This window comes from Mustela nivalis (genome assembly GCF_964662115.1).
Source record: "Mustela nivalis genome assembly, chromosome: 14".
Classification (NCBI taxonomy): domain Eukaryota; kingdom Metazoa; phylum Chordata; class Mammalia; order Carnivora; family Mustelidae; genus Mustela; species Mustela nivalis.
In genome coordinates, this window is record NC_139033.1 from 47462256 (window position 1) to 47480452 (window position 18197).

The window sequence follows — 18197 nt, forward strand, 5'->3', positions numbered from 1 at the left end:
CTGCCATAGGAATTTTTATTTCTACATCTGGCATCAATTATTCATTTACCTATGGCTGTCTTCCTAGATCTTTCATGAAAAACGACTCCATTCTTCTTTTTCTATTTCAATAATTAATATATTTGTTTAGTTAGAGCCTTAAGGGGAAGAGGGATGCAATTAGATTTTGCTCTGAGTTGATTATTGCCAAAAGGATCAACAAAATGAAAAACGAAGTAGAGGAGCGGCACTAGGGACCAAGAGGGTGCAACTCTGACCTTGTGGAAGGACAGTCAGCCCACGGGAATTTCTGGGGTCTGAGTAACTTCACCACGCAGGCGGCATTGACCTGCTGTGCTGGTGGACTTTCTGGGAGGAGGCATGGCTCAGAGCCCTCCCCAGTAACAAGAGGAGAAGCCCAGAAACAAGATTCTCCTCTTGAAGACCACTGGGACAGATTTTCCTCTATTATAACTAAAATCAACTGGAACTAGAAAAATAATGGAGGAAAAGTCCGTGAGAAAAGTTCTTTTAGCTACTTTATTTGATAAAATATAATTTTATTTGCAGTATCCATGAGGACTTCAAAAATCTCCTGGAAGATATTGTCTTCTCTTTTGCCTGATGCCCAGCTGATAGCACAGGGAGATGCTGAGGAGGTTAAGGAGGAATTGAAGAGAAAACAAAATTGGATTTACAGCAAATCTCACCTTAGGAAAATCGTAGGTATACAAGGAAGGAAAATGAACAAGTATGAGGTAGGCCTTTGGGTCCTAAACCTATAATAATGGACTCCTTCCCTTTAAACACTCACAGAATGAATGACAGCAAAACTGACCAATTAGAGCACTGACAACGGGGCCTATTCTGTGTGTATCTGCTGGCACAGCGGGCATGGCACTCATAACGCACACCGACTGGCTGCATTCGGCACTGCGGTGTGGAGCTGTGGGTCTGAAGCTCTGGAAAACTTATCGCATCCCACCCCCACGTCCTGGTCCGAGTCTGATCTGAGAAGAAACCCTCAACACTCAGCGATTCTTGGGAAAACATTTTGGCAACCATTTCCAGCCGGGACTAATTTGTCCCCTTCCCGGTTGAATTGGCACTTAGATTCTTGTAGAGATCTTAAGTAAGACTGTGTGGAAATCTGGATGGTTTTCATGCCCAATTGCTGCTGCATTTGTTTAAAAAAATATATAATCCCCTCTTAGGGCAACGGCATAGAATGTAGAAGGAAAAGTTGGTCCATTCTGGGAAGGTACTGGAGAGGAAGTTGAAAAGACCAGGCGACCAAAGTGGCAGTGGGGAGTGTGGAGAAAGAGGAGAGAAAATGGCAAAGGGGAGCATGGGTTGGACTTTCTCTAGCTTCTCCTGTGGAGGGGGGAAGAAAGGAAAGGAAGCCAGGCAAACAGTGACCATTAGCTGGGACCCCTGTAGCTACATTAGCATAACGGTTATTTCATTGGATTATAGGTGATATCATTTTTTTTATACATGGTTTCCTAAATTTTCCACATTTTCTACACTAAGAAGTATCTGGTTTTCATTAATGAAAGAAATAATAAATGTTTTTTCCAAATGCTCATTTGCTTTATTCTATGTATGGGGAATCCAATTTTATTGTTGTTGTTGGGACCTCAAAAGAGAACAACAGTACCTAGCAGGAAAGGGGATCATTATTTCGTAGAAGACACGCTAACACAGACTTCTAGGACTATGACATCTCTACCGGAGGACTACAAGGTATCCCCTGTGCATGTATAGTCATAACATTGCCCAGTAGTATGTCTTATACATTTTAGCCACTTGATACTTTTTTAATTGTGTGATCAGAGTAAATAAATGAAGCAAAATGTAACTAACAGTACAAAAAATATATTCTGTAAGAGAACCCTTTTGGCCTCCTGGTCTTGGGATACAAGACATGAAAAACTGGTTTAGGACAACGGTTCTTTCAGCCCACATCTCAAGTTCTCATGGACATTAGAAAGGGGATAAGGTCTCCTGTCTATCAGTTTCCCAAACTTCTAAGATACAGCACCACACCCATGGTTTCCTTAATGATTTGTTCCACTCTGTTTTCATCTTTAGCATTTATCACCCTCAAGATGAAAGTTTCTGTATGTTTACTAGGAATTGTGTAAAGTCCCTTAAGCTCTGTAAAACTTTTCTTTAGAACAACAAAATGTTGGGTGCCTGGGTGGCTCAGTTGGTTAAGCAACTGTCTATGGCTCAGGTCTTGAACCTGGAGTCCTGGGATCGAGTCCCACGTGGGCTCCCTGCTCAGCAGGGAATCTGCTTCTCCCTCTGACCTCTCCTGTGTTCTCTCGCTCTCTCATAAATAAATAAATAAAATCTTTTAAAAAATGTTAAGAGTTTTGTGATTTAGTGAAAAAGAACATTCTTGTTCCTCCTTTGTGTGTCCTTTGTGAATTTCAGGGGTATCCACGCTCCATCTGGGGAATCTATTGCCTAGGCTCTGAACACAGAACCAACCTCACTCCCTGGGCTTGGCTGATCCTGGCTCCAAAGAGCTCCTCCTATATAAAAAACTAATTTTAGCCGACACCAAATTGCTAGTGCTTTATTCTGGGCTCCCCCATTTAATCCACTGGCAAGAGTATTTTAAGGATAACTCAGAAGCTGAGTCATATTATTGACCTTGTCAAAGACATAGAAAATTTGGTGGAAAAAGGGAGTTGATGAGCAAAATCAGGAAAACAGGGGCCCAGCACTTTTTCTGTGCAAGACTGGCTCAGTGACTTTGGACAAAGACTTTCACCCTCTGGGTTTTGATTTCCTTGCCTGTCAAGGGGGAGCACAACATCTATCTGCAAACCTCAGTGGGCTCAGAAGATCAAATAAAAGTAAGGAAATGCACTTTGAAGAGCAGAGCACCCTGTTCAGATGTAAGGATGACGGGCATGCAGCCTCGGGGAAAGCTTTTCATCTCTCTGTGTCCTTAGATCCTCCATCAACGAGGGGAGCCCCGAGGGGAGCCCCATCTCCGCATGGACTCACTGCCCACCTTCCCAGGCTCCCCAGCCCCTTCACGGAAGGAAGAGTGTAAAAACCATGGCAGCGGCTGCCTGAGGGACAAGCTCGCTCTACCTCACTGAGCCCCTCCTAATGCCTCCGACTTGCTCTGAATCCTTACAGAATGGGGCAAACACCAACACCGACTTGCTTTTACAACGTGCAGCTCACTATTCGGAAAGTTACTTTATGGATCCTTTCTTCCTGTAGAATGGGTTTTTATTTCTAGTGATGAAATGTATGGACTTTCACTAGACTAATTACCTTGACGATGTGTATCTATCCATCTCTTGTCTCCTGAGAGCTTTGCAAGGTCTTTGAGGATAGTCATGTTTCCTGGGACTTCATTATTTCGCCCGGCACCTAGCACCAAGCTCAATGTCCTTTATGCCTAGCACCCTTGCACGTCAGTGTGTCCGCCCCCTGCCTCCGCGACACAGTCCCACATCCCTAGATGGCAGCCGTGCCTCTTAAAAACCCTTCCCCACCCAACTGCTACCTTCAGTTTAGGTAGGAGCCTTTCGTGTACTGCCTGAGGCCACACTCACCACCACGCTCCCACTCTCCAAGGTCCAGCTCCAGGATTTTGCCTTTTGAACACGATTATCTTTCCTGACCCTGGATCCCGATAGCCCCCACTGCCGGCCACTGCGTTAGCATGGATGAAATATGGTCTGCATGTACTCCCTGGTTGTTTCAGGTACACCCAGTTAGCCTCTTTTCAGTATAGTATAAGGAACTGAGGGTAGGAGGAGCCCTCCCTTGCTTTTTTCTTCTCTTTTGGTCTCTCTGACCGTCCCTGGCTCTGTGGTATATATTAAGTAACTGAAGAGCTCACATCATTTTTGAGCATATAGGCTTTTTATGAAGCATCATATATATTTCATTCTACAAAGTAGTGAAGACCTCTGGAAGAGCAACAGTTGGGTTTTACTCTGTAATACTTTGCACATAGTAAATGGTCAATAAAAGATTCATTATCAAAACCTGGGGTTAGCAGGACTGTTCTTCCACATGTTCTCGGGAGCACAGCCAACAAGCACCCCCTCCACCCCAGTACCACAGGGAGGAGTTTTCAAATAGATAGTACCATGATCAGAAATTAAGTGCTTGTGTGTCTGTGGGGCAGAGAAGGGGGAGCTGGCCTAGACCCTCTTACCTCTTTTCAAGTACTATAGTCTTTATCTTTTCTATGCATGGACTTCACAGGAAGGCAGAACGACACAGCATAAAAGGTTCAGGCATTATTTTCAGGCTCCCACAACTGGGGGACATTAGACTTACGACCTACTAAGATTGGCTGTGCTGCCTCCCCCCGAAGGCTGACCTAAGACATAAAGAGTCCTTGGAGGCTGGAGCATGGCTAGAACCACAGCAAAGTTTCACTTTCTGCACCTGAAGCCCCATTTTCTCATCACCCATTGTGAACTCCTTCTCACCTGGATGTGGCATATAGCCCACCAAGCCTTAACTATACAGGGCACTAAATAAGTAATACTGAGTTTTTCTGTTGCTTTGGGGTCACGGATCTGTTCATACATATTCTCATCGCCCATAAACTCTGCAGTTTCTGGTCCTGGTGGCCACCCCCATTCTTCTTAATTCACTCTTCCTTGACTCCCTGGTTTTCTTTCAACACTTCCAACATTTCTTCTCTGCATCTTTCCCAGTATCTTCTTATTCTGCTTCTCTCTTTAAGGTGGGCCACAGGGTCCCTCCCCTCCACCCTCTTTTCTTTATTCCCTGTAATTGTCTCTCTTGCTTTGTATAGAACTGTCAACTGTTGCCTTTACAATTCATTTCCTTGTACACCAACCAGACTCCTTCCTGATTTCTGTAATTCTGTTCATAGACTACAGTTATCTGGGGCTAACATATTGGAATCATCTTTGACTTTAGCTAGAGAGGGAGAGAGATGAATCAAGAATGACTCATTATTATTTTTTGCTTTAGTACCTGAGTAATGAAGTCTTTAGGCACTTATAATGTGGGTGCTAGGCTGGGGAAGGAAAGGCAAACAAGAATGGCTGATTGTAATACCATATGAAGAGTGCAAAGTTCACCCAACCCTGACTGGGAAGGGGGGAAAGTGGGGTCAGGAAAGAAAGACAAAGTATAATTTGGTCATTTCATGATTTTGCCTATTTTAAGATTTTGGGGGGGGGGCAGATAGAGATCACAAGTAGGCAGAGAGGCAAGCAGAGAGAGCAGGGGAAGCAGGCTCCCTGCTGAGCAGAGAGCCTGATGCAGGGATTGATCCCAGACTCTGGGATCATGACCTGAGCCAAAGGCAGAGGCTTTAACCCACTGAGCCACCCAGGCGCCCCACGATTTTGCCTATTTTTAAAATGACTTCCCACTGCCTTGATGAAGCAGAAGTCCCATACCATAAGCACATGCCTGGTGGTATGGGGCAAAACCCCTCTAACTCATGAGGACAACATTGTCTTCTGACCTTCTCTGCCTTGATCCTTGGCTGCAGATCCTAACCTCGATAAGTCCGGAATAAGCCCTATTTCTCAAATAGATCTTGGGTACTTCTACCTAAATACCTTTATTTACATGGTTTCCTTTCTGCACTGTGCCCCCCCCCCCATGTCCCTACCATCTCCAATCTCCAAAAGCCTCCTCCATCCTTCAAGATCCATCTTAAAATGGCAGCTACTTCAAAGAAGCATAAACAATGAAGTTTGGAACACTGAAAAAAAATTTAAAAAAAAAGAAAAAAAAAAAAGAAGACGCATCTCTGATTCCACCTCTCTACTCCCAAGGAAAACATGGAGATGGTTCACCCACACACACCGGCCCTTCCCCCCAACCCCCACCCTGGGCAGCCCCAGCACTTCTTCTAAGGCTCTCAGATGGCCCTTAACATCTGCCTTGTAGCATTAGTTCCATCTGGTTTCCTCCTCTGCATTAATAGGAGAGACTTCGGGATTATAATCTCCTTGAGGGCAAAAGCATCCAGTTACTAATCCTTGAATTTCTCCCCACCCCAGGACTGCATCAAGCCGTGTGTGTGCGTGTGTGCGTGTGCGCGCGCGCGTGTGTGTGTGTGACCAAAGAAATGCATTTTACATCTTCCCTTGTCTTTATCACCGCCTGCCCTTGGCTTCAGTCAATCCGCACCGAGCAAAATATTGGCACGAGCCTGTGCTATAATCCTAGCAAGTATTCATTCCCATCCCTGTTAATTTGTTGAGTGAAAGAGATGGGTTGCTGGAGGGTCCTTCCAAAGACACCATCCTCACCTCTGCCCACTGGCCTGCCAGTCTTTAAAGTGTGCTTTATTGATTTCTCTAGCCTTCTTGAGAAAGGCTCCATGCTGTATCAAAGCCAAGTCTGTCGAAACTGTAAGTTCTCTGCACCCACACCTGAATCTGCATAATTCCCCACAGCCACAAAGGTATAAATAAAAACTTCCAACAGGACAGCGGAACGTTTGCCAACTGTGAGAAGATAAATGGCCTGGGGATTTCTTGCTCCAAAGGCAGAATGGCTTGATTTCTGATTTTAATGTGGAAAAAGAGATGCTGGGAGTCTAAGATTTTTTTTTCTTTCATTGCCAGAAAGTTATGGGTCACAACATTTAATTTGATTAATTCCCGGTTTCCAAGAGAAAACCTTAGGAGGAACCTTGGGAGGCCCGATAAAATAAGTATGTGCAATTGTTAAGACAGGAAAGGAAAAAAAATGACTTCCATCAGAGCCCACAAAGATTGTTTCCAGTCCCAAACATGGGTCTCCAGAGACAGCCTGGAAACCAAATTATTGTCCAATAGATGCTTACCTTTTACAACAGCTCACAGCAAAAGAAAACATATAGCTTAACATCTCTCCCACAACTCACCTTTCTAGTTTTTTTTTTTTTCTTCTTTTATTCTCTCTCTCTCTCTCTCTCTCTCTGCCTTCTCCTCTCTCTGCTGTTAGCTTCCAGGTCTGAGCTCTTTTACCAATTAGATATGTATCATTGCATGAGTCACTTGACCTTCTTACGGCTCAGTGTGCTCATCAGCAAAATGAGATGTTTCTGCTACATTGTTACGATTCTTTTACTTTGGAGTCTAGGCAAAGGCAAGCCTGCTCTGTCGGTTCCCACGCAGGGGGTCGCAGGCATGCTCTATCCTTTTTGCTAAGGTGATGACTGTGGCTGCTGCATACACAAGGAGTGAGCTAATCGGTTGGCGGGGTCCAGGTAGGGAGAATGCCATCTTTTCTGAAAGGTGACATCAAATGGCTGGATGAAGTGGCTGGAGCCAAAGACGAATGGGGTGAGTCACAAAATTTAATACGTGGACCAGAGGGATCTGTTGTGAAATCTCATTGCATAGCTAATTAATCGGCCAACTTGGCCAATAACTTGAGAGTTTTCTTCCTACATGTCCAATCTGCTTGTGCACGTGCATGTGTGCGTGTGTTTGCACTCAAACACGGCCTTGTGTAAACTTGAGACTTTGAGAATCTGAGACTGTCAGGTCTGGTCAGAGCTTTTCCTACCAGAGTCTCACCTGGGAAAACAGAGGGTGAGAAAGATGCAGAGGTCTTCCAGCTGGTTAGTGTGGGAGACAAGACCAGGCCAGGTGCTCATCATCCTGTTAAACCACACAGCAGCCATTAGCTAATTTATCTCTCATTTCCTCCCACAGAATGACCCAGAATTCAACTTGGATTAAGATTAAACAGACTACACTTCATCAGCCTTTTATTTTTCACTATTTTTTTTCCTGGCCTTGACTTTCTCCTCCCTTGAGTCTTCTTCCTTTTCTTCCATTTGTAGAAATGTTCTCCGCACATTTTCTTTTGTATAGTTGTTTTTTTTTTTTAAAGATTTTATTTATTTCCTTTTGTATAGTTTTCATGTCATCTCATCTATGTGGTTAATTCCCTCATCTGGATGCTTGCTTGAAGGAGGGTTTTGTCTTATTTTTGGCTTGGGCATCCATTTCCTGCCTATGAGTAACAACAGAGACTGCCTCCCCAAATGCCCCACGGTGCTAATAAGAGGAGCTGGCAAAGGGCAAGACAGAAGCCACAAGGAGGGGTAGAGACTCAACCAGGCTCAAGGAAATCCAGCCACCTGCATGCATGGCAGGATTCTGATATCAGACAGGTGAGCTAAGAAATTCATTTCCAGCATCCATCCATCATGAGTAAACTGACTGATATCCGGGGACCCGGGATGGCTACCTTGACTCATAACAGCATTAGACTAAGAGGTAACATAGGTAAATTGACTCTTTACAGTGTTTCTCCAATATCTGATGGGAGCCTGGACAGCAATGGTTAAGATGTCTAAATATGAGGTCAAAGCATGCAAAAATTATTCTGTGGTCTGAACAGGAAGAACATAACTCACACCAGAGACCCCTTCCACCAGCTAAGAAGTTGGCTTTGAGAGCACGTGGCATCGTTCTAACTATGTGTTGTCAAACTTGGACAGGTTTGCTCTTCGGGGACTCTGCAGCCTGTCGGGCTACGAGAAGTGGTGATGTCTGGTGAGAGAGGTGCACATGAGCCCCCATCAGGCTTCTTCCAACTTTGGGAGTCTGTGGATGGCACCTTCCCACTAGTTATCATTATTTGGTGCCAGGCAAGCATTTTTATAAATGGAGAATTAGCAGATGGTATCCATTTAGAAAATAGGTCAGAAGAGCCACTGCCTTCTGAAACAAACAAACAAAGCAAAAGGAGTAAAACGCAGAAAAATGGTGAAGAGCCTTTGTGACTTCTAAGCTCTAGGTGTGTTGTAAGGGGGCTAACAAGACAGTGCATCGCTCTGCAGGGCAGGGGGCTTGGCGAATGGATGCTTTTCCAAGCAGGAAAGAAGAAATGGAGCGTGCCGCTAAATGAGGGCTCTAATTTCTGTCTCCATAATGGTAATGACTTCAATCAGCTCTGATCTCAGGCAATGCTCAAAGTCCTCCCCTGACTTAGCTCCTAAATCTGGTCCTCAATGGGCTAAAGGGTGACATCTCTATATAAGTTGTATCTATTTTGGAGACGACTAGCTCCTGTGAAAAAGGACACTGGGATGCTAAGGGAGTGAATCCAGAGTGGAGAAGGAAAGAGACAGAGGGAGAGAAGCTGTGAGAAGCTGGGAGGAAATGATGCTTTTTTTTTTTTCCAAGCAGGACCCTCAGTATCATTCATGGAAGCGACACCTTGACTGAGGTAAAGTCTCTGGAAGGTCTCTCAGACCTTCAGCCTCACACCTTTGAATGGGATGTGGTGCTCTCTGGAGTGTATCAGAAATAGAGGGAACATTTAGAATAGAGGCGAGGAGAGGCCAAAGTTTGGAAGGGAGGTGAACGACTGAGAATCTGATCTGCTCCAGTAAGACATTCAACAAGATGTGCAGGGACAACAGACACAGTCATGTAGACTTAGAAGCCACCAACGACTGTGAGTCATTAAAATGTTGAAGAGAGAATTAACTCCTGTAACACAGAGGTACGCACCAAGCAGTGGCGAGAATAACTACCAGAAGCGCAGGGCAGTAAGAACACAGACGGAAGCCTGTCCATGTCGATGTTTCCAGGGGGATGGCTAGAAAAAGTTGGGCCCTAAGGGGTCCTTTTACACTGGTTGGGCATTGAATAAAGGGATGTCGTCTTTCCTTAATGACTCTCTCTGCAATCATCACATCATCGCTGTGCAGCTGCCTTAGGGAGAGGCTTGTAATTGGAGAATGGTTGGGTATCTGAGAGGAAAGGCTATGGTGGGATGTACGAGCACCGAGCCAAGGACCAGGACCTGTGTGTTCTAGACTTGGCGCAGCTACTCGGTGGCACATGGTCAACTGCAGTGCGGTGACCAAAGCCCCAGGCCTGTTACCATCCGAAGCCATGGCTTTCTAAACCTGAGCGGGTCACTTGATCTCTGAGCCTCAGTGTCCCAGTGTGTAAAACAGGATGAAAATACCTCTCTCTTCTAAGATTGTGGGGTACGTGTTATGAAGAAAGGTATGTAAAATGGTTTTAAGAACTGAAACATACTATACAAAGAGGTCTGGCCCAGTCCTGTTGGGTTACAGGTGGTAGACAGTTCCACAAAGAAACAGAACGTCATGCTAAGGGCAGAGTTAGGCCTCATACCCAATTCTTAGGCTGAATCCACCTTTCTTTTTTTTTTTTTTTTAAAGGATTTTTTATTTATTTATTTGACAGACAGAGATCATAGGTAAGCAGAGAGGCAAGCAGAGAGAGAGGAGGAAGCAGACTCCCTGCTGAGCAGAGAGCCCGATGTGGGGCTCGATACCAGGACCCTGGGATCATGACCTGAGCCGAAGGCAGAGGCTTTAACCCACTGAGCCACCCAGGCGCCCCGAATCCACCTTTCTTTTAGGACACTGTCATGATGCCTGTTTCTTTCCTCCTGATATGGCCAGATGAAGAACTGTTAAGAAGATGGGGAGAAGAAAGGGAATTTTGAAGAAAGCAATGGCCACCACAGGAGCGCCAACCCCGAGAGAGCTGTACGGCGAGAGGGCGGGCACCTTCTGAGACGGCGCACAGGGCTCAGAGAGGGATCTCTAGCTGGGAACTCTCGTGAACTGAACCAGCACCCAGAAATCCAGTCCAACCACAGAGAAAATCTCGGTAACACTGCCAAGAAACCTGACAAGACACAACGGGTAGAGGTTTCAGCCTCTGAGATCTCGCTTCTCAGGTCTGGTAAGTTAGGATCCCTGCTTCTAGGTTCTTAACATTAGCATGCCACCATTCCTTTTTTAGCTAAATAGTGCCAAGAAAGTACAAAAAGTAAGAAGACCCTCTGTGCATGGCTGGTTTTGGACCCAAGCTTCAAGGTCACTATACTGGATAAGAAAGCAACAGCTTTTCTCACCTAAAAGTTTAATCTGGTCACTCCTGTCCAAGGGGGCTTAACTTGGGCTTTGCATAGCAAACAAGTCCCTTCAACAAAGTCTGATGACGAGAAACAGGGATACCCGGGTGAGAACACCCTCTCTGGGCAAACCTGAAGCGTGGGACATTTATCACCTTCCGCAGGAAACATCACTGCTAATTGGTCTCTTCATTAGACAAGGAGAACATCAACCACTATAGCAACTCACAAGCTAGCGGCAGTTTGGGGCAATCCTTAAGTGCTTTCTAACTCATAGTCATATTTCTTCTGAAGTTTGCTGACCTAGAAAAATGACTCTAATTCCTCATGAATACACTGCCCTCGCCCTCACTAATGGTGGACTCCCCCGGAAGGAAGATGGCGAGCAAAGAGAAGAGACAGGTGAACCAGCGATGATGCGTCTTTTAAAACCAGGCTGTGGCCAGAATGCTTTGTATTATCCGGGGGTAGCGGGTAGCAGGAGAAATGCTTTTAGCTTCTGGAGCTCCTAGGAAAGGAGCGTCTACTCTTTTCCTCACAAACAACTGTTCTGTTCTCTAAGATTCTTATCACTTATGCGACGTGTGGACAGGGACCAAGGGATACTTAGGCAGAAGTGTCAGGCTTCGATGGCAAGAAAGGTCTGTGTGGGTGGAAAAGTTAGCAGGAAATCCTGCCAGCAACTGACAAGGAATGAGCTCTTTCTAGTAGCAACCAGTACTTCAAGTTTAGAGATTAGTGGGCAAAATCCCATTCCCAGCAGTCATGCCAAGAGACACAGCAGTAGGTTCCCATGGGGGACAGGAGGTGTGTAGCACCCTTCGGCCAGGCTCCCTCCCCTTCCTGCAGGGAAATCATGAGCCAGGGCTTCACTGGGGGTCTGTCCAGGGCAGCTTAGCAAATGCCCACAGACAAAGACAGGACAAGAGAGCCTGGGGGCAATGGCTCCCTCATTAGCTACCCTGGAGGCTTCACTGGTCAGTAGGTTCTCCCTGGGATGTGAGACTTCTGGAGGTGGCATGCCAGAAGGAAGCAATAGTACTCCTACCCAGCTTTGACCTTCTTGGGATCTTGTTGGCATTTTGGAATGAGTTTCAGAGGTTTTACCCAACTAGCAAGCTGCACCATCAGATCAGACAAGGACCTAAGACCAGCATCTTTAATAAAAAGCATAAATGTAGTGGGTGTGGTTGGCGTCCACGTAGCTGCTGGGGGTGTCTCTGGGCCCACGGTTCCCAGACAATGACTCTGAGAGAGGAAAGACCGCGCATGCCGAATAAAAAATGTATCAAATGTGCAAGGATGCCCATTTTCACTTGGTTCCTACCCCTCTGCAAACCAGGGCATGCAATGTGCTCGCGATGGCAGCCTCTGGAGGAGCAAAGGCCAGCGATTAAGTAATAAGAAAGCCCAAGCCTATGGAGCAACGTGGCCTTACCTGGAGACAGGGAAGACTCGTAGGAGCTTCTCTCCTTGCGATTCATCTTGAAGGCCTGGATGTCCTTTTCCCTGTATGTCCCAAAGCCCTCGTAGCTCCTCCTTTTACTCCCACTCACGTCACTGTCCCACTTGTCATTCGAAGGGTTCATGTCACTGAACACGTCCAGGCTCTCGGGTCTGGTGCCGCCGCCGTCGCCACCGCCGCCGGAGTACCTTTTTGGGCACGAGTCCGCAGGCTCGCCGCCCAAGTCGCCTTTGTCCTTGGCCTGGGTCCAATGCTGCGCATCGGAAAGTGACAGTGTAGACAGGGTGTCCACCTCAAAGTTGTTCTTGGAAGCTTTGTGGCCGGCTTCACTGTGCTGGTGCTTCTGCTTCTCTTTCGGCTTATTCTTCTCGCCCACCAACGGGAGCTCCTTGTCCGCACCGCCCAGCCGCTCGCTCAGGATGTGGCTGGAGAAGCTCGTGGCTTTGCCCGCGAAGAGACCGCTCATGTCATGGGTCCCCAGGATCCGGTCTTCCTTGTGCTTATGCTTGTGTTTGTGTTTTCTCTTGTGGAGCCGACCGCTGGCCAGCCCGGCGCCGCCCGCCTTGGGAGGGTTCAGGGCCGGCTGCCTGTCCCCGAGGCTGATGCCGACAGGCCCCTGCAGGTGGACTCCGTGCTTCGCTTTATGCTTCGCTGTCCCAGACATCTTCACGTGGGAGCTCGTGTGGAACTGAGGAGGCGGCACCGTTGGCCTCATGAACGGGGACGCGGCTCCGAGTGTGTGCGAGAGGTACAAGGGAGCTGGGTACTGACTGTAATAACCCAGGTTCATCATAGGCATTGATGTGTAAGGCATTCCATAGGGTGCATAGTAACTTCCACTGGGAATAGGGTAGCTGAACCCTTGTAAAAAAGGCACCTTTGTCATGGTGTCATTGGTTTTTGCGGGCCTACCACGCTTCTTCTTGGACTTCAGGTCTGAGGTCCTGCGAAGATAGAGCAAGGGGTCATACTGGATATATGGCACCGGGTAGTAGTGATCAAAATTAATCCGGAAAATGCTGGGGTACGGATTCTCGTGGTAGAAGGTGTAAGTCCGGTGGGAGATCCTGAACACCTGGAACTTGGTGACGAGCTCCTCCAGGTCCGCCAGAAACTGCAGGTCGTCACGGTTCTGCAGGCTTTTCCGCTTCCTCTTGTGCTTTGGCTTCTTGAGGCTCTCGTGGGCCAGAAAGTTGTCCACCATGAGATGCTTCTGCCGGTGGCCGTGCCGGGTCTTCGTGCTGGTGTCGGACGGAAGGGTCTCCGGGTTGTCCAGGGAGCAGAAATCAAAGGAGTACCTCCGTCGGGATTCCGAACTCTTCTCCGCTTGGTCAGACGTGCTGTTGTTGTCCGTCCCGATGCCGCTGTCGCTCGGGATGGTCTCCTCGCTGTGCGACTCGCTCACAGGGGACAGGGTAATTTCCTTGAGTGACCCGATCTCGCAAAGGTGGGAAGGCGAGTTGGCCATCAGCCTGGGCGGGGACAGCTTCCAGGCTCCACTGTGGATTCCCTTCTGGGTTTTGGTTGGAAGAGCACTGATGGGCTGGAGATTTGGCATAGTTTTCAACTCTGAAAAATTGGTTTCGGTGCTGGCGGGGCTCAGGTTGCCATTGGACCCACCCAACTGCGTCGAAAGTGGGTGCATAGCTGCTGGTGAAGACGCCACAAGTGACTGAAAGTTGGAAGGCACGGCTGGAACGTCCGGCTGGCTAGAAACAGGCCTGGGGTGCTTGATGGCTGTTTTGGGTTCCTCGGATGGGGGTGGCAGCTCTGCTCTTGGCTTCCTGCCCCGCTTCTTGCCGATGTAGATGGTTCCCCTCTTGCTGACGTTGATCTGTTTGCCCAGTTTGCTCTCAATGGCCGCTGCCCCCGGGCTGGTCTCCGGGGGAGCTTTGGCCTTCAGAGCAATGTTGCTGGAGCAGGATAAGATCTGGTTCAAGATATTTTTCCTCTTGAGTGTTTTCATCTTGTTGATGGTCTTGATGGTCTTCTTATCCAGTACCCCAAGCTTTCCAACTTTTTTGTGAAATTTCATCTCGCTCATGGGCTTGTCCTCTCCTGGCACCAGCTGGGCCAACTTAGCTAAGCTGCGTCGTCTCTTTCTTTTCTTCGTGCCGGGGAACTCCCGGCTGATGGGACTGACCGGACTGGTGGAAGTCCCCTCGTGAATTGTCTCCACCGTGAGCAAAGGCTGCTTCTTTGGCCGCCCCCGCTTCTTCTTGACAGGCGTGATCACAGTAAGACTGTCTGTGTTGGTGTACAGAGGGCTGGACGGGGTGATGGGGTAGGCGGACGGCGGTTCCACCATCAGTTTATCGGACGTGGCCATGACTGCCTCCCGGAGCATACTGGTGGGCTTTGGTTTGCTGCACGTCCACCTCCGTTTCGCAGCAAATTTGGGATGCTGGATTTCTGGCAGCTTTCTGGAGGGAGAGTGGTCCGTGCACGTTGGAGGCGTCATGATCATGGGGGGCTTTCGCTGCTTGGTCACGCCTCCAGGCATGACTTTCTCAGCACTGCCGCCCGCTTCAAGGCCAGCTGAGGGGGACTCGTTCTCTATCATTTTACTCAATTTAGGGACCCGGGGATCTTTCTTATTTCCCTCAGTGTTGGCAAGTATCCTGTTAACCACTTCACTGCTCATGGTGATTCCGGAAGCCAGGGCTTTCTCTGGCTTGATCTTTTCCACCACCGCTTTGATGGACTGCCTCTTTTTCCTCTTATGGCTGGTTGGATCTAGACAGGGTGCCTTGATAGGGATAGTAATCCGGACATGGCTTGAGTCATTTTCAGGATTACTGACAGAACTCGAGTTCTGCCTGGCTGGTGATGCCTCGTGGGCATTGTCTGCAGGGTAGCCTTCCCTTTTCCCTTCCGTATTGTCGAATGCCTTCTGGGCATTCTTGACCCAGTCCAGGTCTGGGTTGGATATGGTTTGACTTATCACATCTTTTTTACTGGACTTTTTCTTGCTGCCTATAGCAGGTGGTTCTGGGGGCTCCTTTGTGACTCCTCCATCCTGATCGACCAAGGGCTGCAGCCCGCTGCACTCCCCAGAGCTGCTGGGCGGGGCTGGCGAGCCGTGGCTGCCTGGGGAAGGGACCACACCTCCCAAGAGCAGATCTTTGCTGCTGGTGGACAGCTGGCTCCACGTGCTCCCTGCACTGCCTTTCTTACCCTGCGCCTTCGCAAAGGAAGCCACGGGCTCAAGAGCGGGCATCTTGCTGGTGCTTGCAGTTTCTCTGCCAGACTCCGGACTGATGAAGCAATTCTGAGTGGCGGGTCCACTGTCAGAGTTGGTGGACCAGTCCATGTGGTTCTGGCTGCTGCTTTTTTGCTGGTGCTTTGGTTTTAAGGTGTCACTGGTGACGTCCTGTGTGAGGCCTGGGTCATAGTGGAGACTTGAGTGTTTCTGTGGCCGCTCGTAAGCCTAAGGGCAGGGGGTAGGGAAGGAGAGAGAGAGACAAAGATGAGCATGTCAGAGCCACTTAAAATTCAACGTCAAGAGGCTTACTTATTTGAAAGTTGGAAACAGCTATCTATAATTCCAGAATGCTTCTGGAGGTTTTCTCATTTGCAGAAGTAAAAACAGGTGGCACTCATTCGGAACATTAGTAAGGAGGCTGTCTTCACCATCCCCTTTTGCCCCCCAACAGGAACTTTTACCGATCCTGGTTGAATGCAATCTTGGAGTAAGAGCTGTTTAGGCAGAGAACAGGCCCCGCATGTCACTTGGGCCAGTGCCGGACCGGATGCACGCAAGAGCTGAAACCTGTATAATGCAGAGTTCTGTCCATGGTGGCGGGGCCCAGGAGAGACTGAACTTCCCGACTCCCTGGTTCCTTTACCTAACTCACCTAACTCAAGCTGCCTCTGATTTCTGTCCCTACTTCCCATCCAGCTCACGTCCTTCCTTCGCTTTCTCCTACGGAAGTTCATTTCTGTTTGCACTTTACCCTGGGGTTGAGCATCTGTGTGCTCCAACAAGTAGCTCCCTGAGAGCCACTGCAACAAGGGAAAACAGCACGAGCTAAAGGATTGAGGGGGGTAGGTCTGAAGAATGTGTGGGGCCAAGGGGGTTGGTCAAAGACATGGAGAAAAAGAAATGAAGCAGGAAAGAAACGGGGTAAGAGACCTTCAATCCTTCTGACTCTAGGAGTGGTGCAGTTTGGGAGGTAGCCCTCTGAGGCATCCTGATGCCCAGGCTGGGCACTGACACCAATCTTGAGGAAACTGTTGGGCAGTCTCAAAAGGAACCTTGAGTCTCCTGGATGAATGTGCCAAAAAAAAAAAAAAAAAAGCACAGTCATTCAAGATCACACCTTTGAACTTTGTCAGCTGTGCTTTCCCTATGTGAATTCTAAAGGAAAGTCTCCAGACTCTGGCACCTTCCTTAGGACTGACTCTTCAGTTGGGAAAAGCAGAACCTGTAGACACCCAACATAAACCAGTGTCTACAAAATCACAAAGGCGGTGGACGGTGAACACATCATTTTGAGACATTAAAACTTATTTTAAAAAGATTTATATCTTCATTTTAGAGAGAGAGAGACAGAGCGAGCATGAGTGGGAGGAGCAGAGGGACATGGAGAGAGAAACTCAAGCCGACCTCCTCTTGAGTGCGGACCCGATGCAGGGCTTAAATCCCACAACCCTGAGTAACTGACTGAGCCACCCAGGTGCCCCAAGACATTAACATTTTTTAATGTACATATGCTAACATTATTTCAGATAGATTTTAAGCCATGCTACCAGTACAAAGAAGCATTCCTCAAAGTTTACTGTAAGTCCTGTTTTATATCCATAAGTAGTAAACATATAGGATGCATTATCCGAAGATTTGTTAAAGAAGGGAAAATACTAGTAAACTGAAGAAAGCTATGGATAATATCTCCACTTAGAAGTAAATGATGCTTGGCTTAGTGGATTTGGGAACTTTTCACCTGTACCATGTGTCTGTCTTTATCTACATATCTATCCATGTATCTATCAGCTATCGATACCAATCTACTTGCTATTGATGCCCTAGCATTTATATTTCATTAGAAAATATTTCTCATAGTCCCTGTTAAGAATCAAAACATAGATGCCAGAATGAATGATGGGTAAAATTCAACACAGTAAAGCAAGTAGGGTTTCCTTCACACTAGTGTTTGGAAACCCTAGTTTTATTTTCTGCCTCCCTGATTTTGAGAAATATTGTTTATACTTCTAGTATTGGACTCTGTTTGTTAAGTATCTTGAGAGAATCTCCCCCAAGCTAAGCCCAAGAGAAAATTTAGACAAAAAAATGTATTTCCTTTTTTCCTCCTCTTGCAATGGTTGGTGGACACCACCATCACCACCATCTAGAGAACTAATTCTGCCACGTAATTTGTCTGCTAGGAATTACTGCTGGGCACATAGCCTGCTGTCCCCTTTTCAGAAAACAAAAACAAAAACAAAACAAAAACAAAGAAAAATCCAAAAAACCAAAAACCAAAAGCCAAAAACAAACCCAGAAATCTTACTCATGGGGTAAAATATTGAATGCCACTTATCTTTTATGAATTAGGACTTTGCCGATTTGTCATTTGTGCTTTAGATTTGAGTTGGCACGAGGTGTATACTCACAGGATGACAAGTCTACAAAAGGCTTGGAAACAAAATGTCCTACTCTTTAGGGCAACAGTATAATTGGCTAACTCATACTAGAATATTTTTGAGAGTTAGTGGTGGCACTTATTAAACATTGCCATGGGACAAAAAAAAAAAAAAAAAAAATCTGACTTACTCTTTTGGCCCCCAGCAAAGCAGTACTTGCAGCCACCCTGCCTCCCCTACTCCCTCTCCCCACTCTTCCTTCCCCACTGCTCTAGATCTACATCTT

The 18197-nt window shown here is 47.2% G+C and overlaps 1 protein-coding gene across 6 annotated transcripts in view; it reads right to left on the minus strand.

The window, feature by feature from the left end:
- SETBP1 (SET binding protein 1) overlaps positions 1–18197 on the minus strand; it is a 362812-nt gene that overhangs the window by 92171 nt on the left and 252444 nt on the right. For all 6 annotated transcript variants that reach the window (XM_082698922.1, XM_082698924.1, XM_082698923.1 and 3 more), the window contains one exon: positions 12302–15758. In XM_082698922.1, coding sequence (XP_082555048.1) covers positions 12302–15758 — 3457 coding nt within the window. The remainder of the gene's footprint in view (positions 1–12301; positions 15759–18197) is intronic.